The sequence below is a fragment of the Dicentrarchus labrax genome, unplaced genomic scaffold (genome assembly GCF_905237075.1).
Source record: "Dicentrarchus labrax unplaced genomic scaffold, dlabrax2021, whole genome shotgun sequence".
Classification (NCBI taxonomy): Eukaryota; Metazoa; Chordata; class Actinopteri; family Moronidae; genus Dicentrarchus; species Dicentrarchus labrax.
The window spans coordinates 20,591,185-20,603,560 of NW_026136724.1; the positions used below are offsets into that span (position 1 = coordinate 20,591,185).

General features: G+C 41.2%; 2 protein-coding genes and 1 long non-coding RNA gene across 7 annotated transcripts in view; 2 read left to right on the top strand and 1 right to left on the bottom strand.

The window, feature by feature from the left end:
• The window catches only part of LOC127359243 (uncharacterized), a 39,258-nt gene extending 29,926 nt beyond the window's left edge, over positions 1-9,332 (top strand). For 4 of the 5 annotated variants that reach the window (XR_007882625.1, XR_007882624.1, XR_007882628.1 and 1 more), the window contains exons 2-3: positions 8,419-8,497; positions 9,108-9,332. This is a non-coding gene — a long non-coding RNA (uncharacterized LOC127359243). Of the gene's footprint in view, positions 1-8,400; positions 8,498-9,107 lie in introns of all 5 variants that reach the window. The other variant, XR_007882627.1, reaches the window with a different exon arrangement.
• Positions 1-12,376, bottom strand: part of LOC127359238 (NACHT, LRR and PYD domains-containing protein 12-like) — a 57,954-nt gene that overhangs the window by 33,119 nt on the left and 12,459 nt on the right. The window contains exon 8 of the mRNA XM_051393127.1: positions 10,688-10,861. Within this exon, the coding sequence (XP_051249087.1) occupies positions 10,688-10,861 (174 nt within the window). The remainder of the gene's footprint in view (positions 1-10,687; positions 10,862-12,376) is intronic.
• On the top strand, positions 5,268-5,775 carry LOC127359241 (60S ribosomal protein L18a-like). The gene is made up of 2 exons (XM_051393130.1): positions 5,268-5,414; positions 5,637-5,775. Exons 1-2 carry the CDS (start codon positions 5,283-5,285, stop codon positions 5,727-5,729), a joined length of 225 nt encoding a protein of 74 aa, XP_051249090.1. The 5' UTR covers positions 5,268-5,282; the 3' UTR covers positions 5,730-5,775.

Here is a 12,376-nt window from a genome sequence, read left to right on the forward strand (position 1 = left end):
TCTCTTTTATTTGAACAGAATTAAAATGAGTTTCCATATGTAGGATTCTGAAGGATTTCACATATTATTTGTATTTATTAATCACTTTTTATTGCCAGTGTGTGAACAGGTTGTAACTTAAAAGCTCTGAGTTAGGACACAGCCACTGCAGTTTCTGTTTAATCCACATGAGGGAGTCGGTGCTCTATTTTAGGGGAGGTTCATCCTCCAAAGCAGACACTGAGTATACAGCACTGGGGAAGGCAGACAGACCACCCCACCTCCAGCACTTTCAGTCCAACACCATGCCATCACGGGGCTGCAGATGTGTGCCACATGGACGGGAGGAGAAAGAGAAAGAGACAAGAGGGAAGAGTTTTGGATAGAGAAGTTAAAAACGATAACTATAAAATGATTTGATATTGTAAACTTGCCTTTACTTGCCTGTTGCTGCTGAAGGATGAAGGGAAAGTGGAAATCCAACACACTGTAACCTTTAGACCTGAGGCCTGCAGGCAGAATAATATGAGGGAGAATGAAAAACGTCCATCTAACCTCCTGTTTGTCTGTCGTCCTTTATGAAATATTGACCAAACTGAGCTGCTGACACTTATTGTCTCTCCCTTTGTGTGTTTGTGTGTGCGGAGACTTTCATATCTTTACGATTTGGATTATGCATGTGATTATTGAAATACCATAGTTATATATTAATGTATATTATAGATATAAATACCTTAGAAAAGAAGTAGTAGTAGAATTATTGCAGGATGGAATTTATGTTTTTATTTAAGTATTTAAGTTTTATATTAGAAATGTTCAGTTTGGGTCTCCAGCATTTAGATGCTAGACAGATTCTAACTTGCATATGTTGGACAATCAGCATAATTAGCTATAGGGACAATATTTCAGCAGCTGATGGCTGATTTGGACAAAATATGAGTGGTAGAAAAACATCAAGCAGCTCCAAACCATACTGAGGATGGCTAAAACTTGCTTCCCTGCAGCAGCCATTTGGATCCCGCTCGTCAATTCTTCCTCCAACCTGGAACAACAACCCAGAAACAACCAGGGGGAAATAAATAATCACATCAGCGAGAACATGCCACACATTCCACAACTACCGGACGATCAATATAACACAAAATCAGACAACATCCACTGGACGGATGACACCGCGGTTGTAATGTTTAACCACTGGCTTCAACATTTAAACTGAATATCCCCACAAGCCCCAAAGCAAACAGAAGGGGAGGGGAACAAAAATATATTCATATAATAGATATATATATTAATAACACACTGCCGGTATGAACGATGAATTTAATTCAGCAGCACTCGTTGGATACAGTGATGTGTGTGCATGAGGTGAATCCATACATCCTACACCACTTCCACCAGAACAATCCCATAATTCAACTGGTTTTCCTCTACGTCATTTCCTCACTGAGTAGTGATGAGAACATCGGTTCTTTAAGGAAATTATTTCATTTTGTTCACCTGGACGCTATAGCTAGAAGATGTGTGTGTGAGCGGCGAGTTCGATATGTTCCACAGGATCTCTGAGCTTTTTACTCTGATACATAAACTCTATTAGATTTTCTACTGACTGAATATTTACACTCAAGATGACAGAATTTTTATTTTATATTTAAAAGATCATTCATCCGATCGACTTCACACTTGGCGGGGTGTATTTCTGGAGACGCAAGGAGATGGAGAGTCCAATGTGGTTGCAACTTGGACACCTGACACGTTCAATATGAATAAACTTTGGATAAACAGGTGAACAGCAGCTGGTGACGTCATTGGGAGCCAGAGTCTGAGGGTAGTAATAGAAACTGTGCAGAGTGTTTTGGTGTCATTTATTGGCTACTGCTCTGTCCTCTGCTGTGTCTGTTCACTGTACAGGACAACAACTCTGATAAACTACTGCGCTAATTAATTAATGTTAGTTATGTATGTATGATCGCGCATCACCAATGACAACCTCCACACTGTTTTGCGGATTGCTTCAGCACAAGACCTAAAACCAGACATTGATACACTAACAAGGGGAAAACGGTGTCAGGCATCCGGTCAGAAAACAAATATGTGAGCATTTTTAAAACCTCACTTAAAAATACAATGGAATGTTTTTCCACTAAAAAGAACAGTTTAATATGTGTGTAATTTAATGGTTGTGCTTGCATTTTGTTTTGTGTTTGTTCTTTTCAGAACATGATCAGTGGATGAGGATGGTGTGTGATATGGTGTCTCGGGGTGATCAGGGACTTATCAACCTTACTCAAAACTTGATCAATATATTTGTGAACTGAGACAACCCTTATTGTTATTTTGAGTTAATGACACATCCTACTTTGTATGTGCAGAAATATTCCCATTTTGCTTGATGTTATTGTTGAAGAAAAAAATATTTTAAATTAAAAATGTTATTGTTTTTTATTTTATTTACTTATTTAATTAAATATAAAAAAAATGTACTCTGTTCACATTCATATTTCTGGTTAAAACATTGCCAGTTATAGACTGTTCAATAAATATTAATCCTGTTTGGTCCGCACTGTGACTGTGTTTTAAATTTAGCCCCTTGTGTGACTGAGTTTGACACCCCTGCTGTAGACGGACAGAGCAGCAGCAGAGCGCTCCAGATACACTAGCTCTATTATTTCCTCCTCAAATGTCTCCAGTTCTGTCCACAACTCAAAGAGAAAAAAACAAATATTCTCATTTGTAAAGTTGAAATTTGAGAATTTGGACGTTTTTCTTGAAAAATAATTAATTATTAAAATAGTTGTCATTGAGTTGAACTGATGCCAAAGCACAGAATCATTGAGACGCTGAGTAAACAGACAAATTCATAGCTATTTCATATGGGATAGAACAATAAGTTAAAATAGAGGTTTAGATGAATTATTTCCAGTGAATATTGATCAGAGGAGTTTTCCTGATATTGTATTTCTCTCTCAGCTCTTTGGTTGATTTGCAGGCTGTTGATCAGAGTGAGGGCTCTGTCTGTAACTTGTCTTCAGCTCCTCTAAGTTTAGATCTTAAATCATCTAAAACTGTTTCATTTAGTTCTCTTCAATGGAGTGAATGACAGTTGGAGAAAAAGGTATATTTTATGTTTTAAAGCTTTCTTATAAATGCTGAAATCACCAGTGAAGCTTTGGCGCCCCCTAGTGGGCAGATTGGAAACCGGAGGTCAGAGACACCAGACCTGGACTTTATATCTGGACTCAGTGCCGTCCACAATGTCGTATAGGGGTGAAGGTGATGACAATTCTAAGGGCCCACAGCCCATTAGGGCCCACACGCAGCCCCCCCAGTTGCCTCTATGACTAAATTATTATGCATAGACTTAACTAATATATATTCATACTAATGAATCCAAGCTAAAACAAAGCCAAAAAGTCACGCAATATTTTAATTTGAATGTTTTCAGTAACCCCTTTGTCCCCTTCTTAAAAAATGGTTTGGTCCACGGTTCGTTCTTCCTCATGGGAATTAAGTGAGCGAGCGAACTCCAGCAGAGAGTGAGGGAGATCAAATAAGATGATGGCCCCCAAAAAACACAAATCTGGACCCCAGAAAAGACTTGAGAGGGAGGCCAGGAGTAGGAGCAGCAGAGCAGGGGCCCAGGACATCAAACATTTTTCTCTAAGAATGGTGACGTTAGCTGTCATCGGGTGAGAGGCGGGCTACACTCTGGACAAGTCGCCAGTTCATTGTAGAGCAGGGGTGGCCAACCAGTCAGAGACTAAGAGCCACATTTTTTACTGTGTTACTGCAAAGAGCCACATCATATTTTTTTCTCTTTTTGAGACCCTCCCTGCGTGGGGGGCTCCTACCCTTTGCTGAAAATGTGTAGTCCCCAGGCCCAAAGAACAAAGCATGCCATTAACAGCCACATAGTCCATATAACAGTGCCATGCCTGTTGTCATCTTTCACCAATACTGACTTTAATGGTGTCAGATTAACACTCCTTACCATCTCACTATCACTAAGGACAGCAACTGTCGATAAGGTTCCTGTAAAATTATCCTTCCTCCCTGGTGGTCTAGTGGTTAGGATCTGGTGCTCTCACCGCTGCGGCCCACGTTCGATTCCCGGTCAGGGAATGTGCTTTCGTACACGTTTCAGGTCCAATTCCGAAATAAAAGCTGCTTCACTCTAACTAGGCTAAGCGAGCTAAGAGCAGTTCCCGACGGAGGAGTCGAGCCTTCGTTGCCTCCCCTCATGGTGCAAATTAGCGGGTTCACCCGGGTGTGACGTTCACATCAATGCCGATCAGAGGTGAAGCCGATTAATATCAGGTGTTAACGGGTTTCCATAGGTTTTTTGGGCAGTGTGAAAATGGCTATACACAACACAAAATTCGATATGAGCCACGGGTTGGCCAAGCCTGTGAGCAACGACTCCTAGTGTAGCTAACTGAAGGTTACTAATGTGGAGGCTATCTACAGCGGACTGTTTCACACATATTATCACTGTCTGACAGTGCTCCAGTAAGCACCCACTCAGGGGCCGTCTACACGAATACGTTTTTTTCAGAATCCGGATAAATACTTTATCGTATCGGCCTCGTGTCCAGACGGATACGGCATTTTCGGGGTGTGAAAACATTATATTTTGGAAACAGGTCCCAGAGTGGGAAAATCCGAAAACACCGGATTGCCCGGAGTCGTCTGGACGGCGAAAACTGATTTCTTCCGAAACGATGACGTATTAGCCTTCAACCTCAGCCGCCACCGCTAGACGCGTCATAACAACAACAACAATGGCGGACTACTACTACTTGTTTGTAAACAGCGCATGCTCCATGGCTTCTCTTCCGGTTTTGGTGTATTGGTGTGGCGGCGTCACAGCACCATATACAGGCCTGGCATATGTACTACAGCGTTTTGGGTCGTTTCAGTGAATCCGTGTGGACGCAGATATTTCTGGAAACGACGCCGTGTTTACGGAGATTTTTTTCGAAACGGCATCGTATTGGGTGGGGCCGCGTATTCGTGTGGACCCAGTTACGAGGCTGCATTCAATTGTATTATGACGCATTCAAGTTCTACTCAGTAATTATGAGCATTGGGCGAAGGTCAATTACGTTATCATGATGTGTTCAATGTGGTCTTGTGATTGTGATTTTTTGTTGTTGTTTTCACAACAATATAAAATAAAAGACACCATAATAGCTGACAGTAACAACGTAAAAAGACAATTTAGAATTTGAGTCCTTATTTTACCCCAGAAGCTCTGCAATGTCCGCATTGACCTGCAGATGACATATAAATAAAGTTGTGTTAAAATGTCTCCTTTTTCTCTGTCAGATCGCGATATGGGAGCTCGCCATCGTGCTCGCGCCCACTCCATCCAGATCATGAAGGTGCAGGTCATCGCCGCCAACAAGTGTCGCAGACCCGCCATCAAGCAGTTCCACGTGAGTGTCCAGACGGTTTCATGTTGTTTTACTCGTGTCAGCGGGCCTCCACGTTGTCAGCTCCAGTTTAAAAACCCGCCAGACAAAAAAGCCAGATTTCCAGCTTCCATCTTCAAACCTGGCGGTTCTGAAACTGGCGACAGACGCGTTAACGACCGCAGGTTTAAAAAGAGTTTGGTTGTATGTAGCTGACCTTTTTATTTCCTCTGATTCCTCCCGCAGGACTCCAAGATCAAGTTCCCGCTGCCTCACAGGGTCCTGCGTCGCCAGCACAAACCCCGCTTCACCACCAAGAGACCAAACACCTTCTACTAAAAGCATTGTTTCATGTTGTGCGGAAAAAATAAAGAATCTAAACGAAGAGCTGTTGGTTCCTTTATTTTTATATATAAACGTGTTTTCATACGAGGTTGGCTGTAGTGAACGAGTTCCCTGGAATAAATGTCCTCCCGGTAGATGTGGATCATTTTAAAGGGTTAGTTCATGGAGATTACTGAACCGGCTGCTGTTACGTTGTGGAAACACTGAATGTGGCAGAAGACACCAAAGACTGCTGATACGCCTTTTTCACAGCAGCCATTTTGAGCTGAAATAGTAGGATAAACCCAGGTGTTAACAGTTAAACTGAGTTCTGTTCATGTTTGCTCACTGGAAGAGAGACTACAGAACGACTCAAAACCAAGAGAACATTGAATACATGTAATAGATTTTGATGTTTTGTACATTATTTAAGGTATTTGCACTATAATATTCTTGAAGATATAAAGCTTATCATAGTTACTGTATAATTTTAGTTATTTGTTCACGAATAAAGTGAAAATATTGTTAAATTTAGATCAATGTTACTAGAGAAAGCACCAGAAGGACAGCGCCCCCTTTGGGTGAAATCAGCTTTAACAGTTCCTAAAAGTTGCTGCGTCTCAAAAGAAAACTGTAAGATTTTCTTTATTTCCCAAAAGAGTGAAGGACAATAATGATCTGTGTTAATGATGTTACTGAGTCAATGTGAGCAGATTGTGTCTGTAGATTGAAGAGAATCAGAGTCTCACTGATGGTGGAAATAAAGGTTTTATTTCCTTAAAACAGCAGTTTTTTGAATGGAGTTTGGTGTCACAGTGTGGAGCAGAGGGGATTTGAACTTTAATAATTCACATAAACTGAGCTCACCAATCTTCTAATCATGAACCTTGTAAACAGTAGAAAGTAATAGGAAGTGGAGATAAAACCCTCCTGCTTTATTCTTCTGTGGGACACCAGTTAACACGGTCACTCTTTATACCACAACACCGGTAGTGCAGTCTTCATTTACATTTTAAATGTGTTTAGACTGAAACAAGAAGCAGGACTCAAATGCATGATTCACACACGGGTGCTTGATGTAAAACAGTGTTAAATTGCCAGAAAGGAGTTGGTACACAGAAGTCCAAAAACAGAACAATGTCGGGGGGACATGTCGGAGGCGGACCACCACAGGGTTGATGGGGAAGGGACCCACAAACCGAGAAGCTACTCGGATAGGGCAGGAGTCCGCCAGGGATCTGATGTCCTCTTGGTATGAGCCGAGCTCCTCAAGAGTATCTGACGGACCCACTCCAGATCCACCGGCAACAGCGTAAGAGAGCCTGAGTAGAGGGTTGACCAGAAGATGAGTGGCGTGTGCGTACTGAACCCATATGAGATGTTTACTACAGGAGGATGGGTCCTGAGAGACATCGTAAACCCCACAGTTGTTGATTATAGCGATTCAGTTCAGCAACCTGATAACGGGTATACAGGGACTAGTTGTGATTCCTCTGTCAGTCACTGCTGGATGAAGCTCTCCTCTCCACTCCACCTCCCAGTAACATGGCCCAGTCAGAGCTGATGCTGCTGCTTCAACCTCTCTGGATCATCAGGACACAACCTCCTTCCTCACCGCTCAGAGTCTTAATGAGATCCCCGCCATCTGAGGAGAGAAGGAGACAGACAACAGCAGTGATAAATCAGTGTTTACAGAGACTCCCTCCATCAGCACATCCAGTATAAAGACCAGCAGGGACTTCAGTCCAGTTCAGACCAGCAGTGGAGCGGCTGTGTAGCGTAGCCTGCTTCCTTTCAGCTCTCATGTTAACGTATTGGAGTGAACACACTGAGCTGAAGCTCACAGACCTGCAGACACTTTGGACATCAAGTCTGCTGACTCTGCAGATTTCACTGAAGTACACAGTGGAAATAAAGTGCTGAGAGTCCCTGAACGCATCATTACTGCAGAAACAAAGAGACATTCACTGCCCACTGGAATGATGCATTTACTGCTGTTAGGGTTCAAAGCTGATAAAAACCACAGTCTCAGTCACATTTGAATGTTTCATCTGAAATCTTACAGGACAAATGTGTAAATATTCAAACTATTTGGACAAACAAGAGACAAATGGACAGATATATATCTGATGTTAAAGGTCCTACATGTTCATACAAAGACTGAACAGCAACACATCAGCTGTGGGTACTGGACTCCAGCAGAGGTCCTGGTCTGTACAAAGACCACATGGTCACTAAATGTAATGATGCTTGTTTGCAGGCTTCAGTCAGACTGATCTCAGAGCTGTGACAAAGACCAACTGATCAGTTGTTTAGTGTAGAAATGAGAGAACAAACAGTGTGAGATCAGACTGGATGAATGAGGACCACTGTCTCTATACATCTTGTAATGCTGTCAGCTGGAATCCACTTTATTTCCTGAACACATGAACACAACAACAACAGTCGTCTTCACATCAACAAGCTTCTGGCTCTCTGATTGGCTGACTGTCCAATCCTGAAGCCTGTCCCCATTCTCCTCTCACAGCTTCACTGAGGAAAGCAGCAAATTCTGGATCTGTGTTTAGTCCAAGACTGCTGGAACCAGCATGGACTGACTCAGACCCTCTACTGACCTCAGAGTCTCCAGTCTACAGTGTGGACTCTCCACAAGATCAGACAGCTGTTTCACATCTGAATCCTTCAGGTTATAGTTGTAACTCAGGTCCAGCTCTCTCAGATGGGAGGGGTTGGACTTCAGAGCTGAGACCAGAGAAGAACAGCTGATCTCTGACAAACTGCAGGTCCTCAATCTGAATAAAGAATAACAGATGTTTAGAATTAAAAAGTTCAGTCAATATGAACAGTTTCATAAAGTCAAGAAGCAAAAACTGAATATTGTTATTTTCTGATAATAAAGTTTATTGAACTATTTATTGTATTTATGTATTTTTATTCTCATTTATTAAAACCATGATGTTAATATCAGATTAAATCCAGAGCTGAAGAGGTTCACAGTGAATTATTCAGTGTAGATTCTTCTTGTTCTATGAAGGTTTTAAATGTGGAGCTCAACATTGCTCTGCCACAGTCAATGGACTAAACCACAGAAGAAGAAAACAGACTTTAGCATTAAGATACTCAGTGTGGATCAGTATAATATCAGCCTTATGTCTGCACTTTACTGTCAGCACAACTTTCACATCACATTCATCTCAGCACAGAAATAAAAAATGGTGCCTGACCTCAGAGTCTCCAGTCTACAGTGTGGACTCTCCAGAAAACCACACAGCAGCTTCACTCCTGAATCCTGCAGCTTGTTGTTGTTACTCAGGTCCAGCTCCCTCAGATGGGAGGGGGTTGGACTTCAGAGCTGAGCCCAGAGAAGAACAGCTGATCTCTGACAAACTGCAGTCCCTCAATCTGAATAAAGAATAAAAGATGTGAGTTTAGAAGACAATGTTCCTGCTTGAAATCATTCAGTGTTTAATAATCTGTTCAGAGCTGAAGAAGGTTTACAATGTACAAGTTTAGAAAATGGAAACTCCAAACACCTGAACCCAACAGGATGCAGGTTGCAAACTGTAAAATACAAAGAGTGAAAAAGAGCTCTCATTAATATTAATGACAACGTGCTGCTGCTTCAATAAAGACGTAGTGACTTCAGCTCTTAACCTCTGCGAGCTCCACCAGTGGCTCCATCTATACAAACTCATGTTGTGCAGCCAAACACAAAGAAAAAGCCACAGAAAGTGATTGAAGATTCCACTATTAAAGATAAAATGCTGTCATCTTGAGTGTAAATATTCAGTCAGTAGAAACGTCACATATCATCAGAAAGGTTTGATACAAGCTGATATGTTTATTGTCTGATAGAGAAGAAAATATGTTTCTGTTTGTATTCAGAGGATCATGAGAGAAAGGTGGAAATTAAATGATGAAGAGCTTCAGAGAGAATCAACCAGTGTTGAATTATTAATGTTTTATTAAATATGTTTGAAATATGAAGCTCAACAAAAAGCTCAGTGTTAATCAGCATAAAATCTTTGTGGTCAAACCCCCTCAAAACTGAGATTTTAAAGTTTAGAATAAAGGTTTAGAATTATTAACTATGGTTTAACATTAAATATTTAAATTGTATTATTATTAGATTAGAGATTACATTACATTAAAATAAACATTATCCAACAAACTTTTTTCAAATATTTAACAATCTCTTTTCTGAGATTTAAACCTGTTGTTCCACCAGTGCATGCTGGGATTTCATGTGTTCATCACCAGACTTGTATGTGTGAATACAGACGACAGCTTCAATCAATGTTGTAAATACTCTAGTCATCAGCGTACCTGTGTAGTTATTTATCAGTTCATGTTAACTAAAGAGACCAGATATTGGCATTATTAGTTGACACAGCAACCAATCAGGACACCAGATCACAGGAAAGGTTGGCTTTAAAACTTCCTCATACCAAGTGTGAACTGGATCAGACTGGTTTCTGCTGCTGTGCATCCAACTACTGGAATAAACTGCACAACGAATTCAAGTCAGAGACACTACGAAGTTCTCCTGGTTGATATTCATAATGTTTGGTTTAATGTGTGAGAGATGAACGCTTTGTGTGACTGAACTGTTGTTGTGATGTTGTTCGTCTGTAATTTGTTCTCAGCTCTGTGTTGTAAAACAGATCCTGATCTTAATCAGACTTTCTGAATAAATAAAACTGAACTCACTCACCAACTGAGATTGCCAACATTGTAACTGTAAACTATAAGTGTGACATACAAATGTTATTTTCAAATGTTTAAATCCTTTTTTTCACTTTTAAAATCTGATTTCAAACTTTAAAAACTCATTTTCAACCATTTAATCATTTTTACTGTCATCAAATCTGAAGGAGATTTTACTTCATAAATATCAACCTGTCTGCACTTTACTGTCAGCACAACTTAACATCACATTCATCTCAGCACAGAAATAAAACATGGTGTCTGACCTCAGAGTCTCCAGTCTACAGTGTGGACTCTCCAGAAAACCACACAGCAGCTTCACTCCTGAATCCTGCAGGTTGTTGTCACTCAGGTCCAGCTCTCTCAGATGGGAGGGGTTGGACTTCAGAGCTGAGACCAGAGAAGAACAGCTGATCTCTGACAACCTGCAGTTAATCAATCTGAATAAAGAATAAAAGATGTGAGTTTAGAAGACAATGTTCCTGCTTGAAATCATTCAGTGTTTAATAATCTGTTCAGAGCTGAAGACGGTTTACAATGTACAAGTTTAGAAAATGGAAACTCCAAACACCTGAACCCAACAGGATGCAGGTTGCAAACTGTAAAATACAAAGAGTGAAAAAGAGCTCTCATTAATATTAATGACAACGTGCTGCTGCTTCAATAAAGACGTAGTGACTTCAGCTCTTAACCTCTGCCAGCTCCACCAGTGGCTCCATCTATACAAACTCATGTTGTGCAGCCAAACACAAAGAAAAAGCCACAGAAAGTGATTGAAGATTCCACTATTAAAGATGAAATGCTGTCATCTTGAGTGTAAATATTCAGTCAGTAGAAACGTCACATATCATCAGAAAGGTTTGGTACAAGCTGATATGTTTATTGTCTGATAGAGAAGAAAATATGTTTCTGTTTGTATTCAGAGGATCATGAGAGAAAGGTGGAAATGAAATGATGAAGAGCTTCAGAGAGAATCAACCAGTGTTGAATTATTAATGTTTTATTAAATATGTTTGAAATATGAAGCTCAACAAGAATCTCAGTGTTAATCTGTTTTGCAACTTTTTTTGCACATGCACCACTTTCCCGAGTGGCTGCAGTAGCAGCAGCTCTCGCTCAAGTTGAGCGTTTTTCTTTGTTTTCAGTAGTTATTAGTTAAGTAATTTAATTTATTTTCAGTGTATTATTACCAGCAATAGTTGCACTATGGGCACCAAAATTGCCGTGTCTGCTGTGGACTTGTTTTTTCAACTTAAAAACTGTCCGTGTCCGGACACCCCGTGAGCAGCCATGGTCCCTATTGTTTACACTAGGGATCAGCTGATAGCGCTCCGTAACACAGCGGTGCTGTCCCATGAGAAACCTGACATCCCCCGGGAGCTGAGAAGGAGAAGATGGGAGACTCGTGCTGGAGTTCAACGTCATGCCAGGAGAAGACGGTACAGACCTGTCCTCCCGTCCATCGTTATGGGAAATGTAAGATCTCTCCCCAACAAGATGTATGTTGGGGAGACAACCAGCTGTGACCCGCACAGTGAGAGGATGGTCTGAGGAGACTGAAGAAGCTCTGAAGGACTGTTTTGACTCAACTGTGTGGGAAGAACTCTGTTATCCTCATGGGGAGGATATTGACAGCCTCACTCACTGCATCACAGACTATATTAACGTCTGCGTGGGGCACACTGTACCCACCAGGACTGTACAGTGTTTCTCCAACAACAAACCTTGGATTAATCCGGATATTAAGGCCCTGCTGAAGGAGAAAAAGAGGGTCTTCAAGTCTGGAAACAAGGAGAAGTTGAAGTCTGTGCAGAAGGAGCTGAGGTGGAAGATTAGAGAGGGGAAGAACAGATACAAGAAGAAAACGGAGGATCAGCTGCTGCAGAACAACATCAGCGGTGTCTGGAGAGGCCTGAAGACCATCTCAGGCTACAAAGAACCGGACTCCCAGGCTG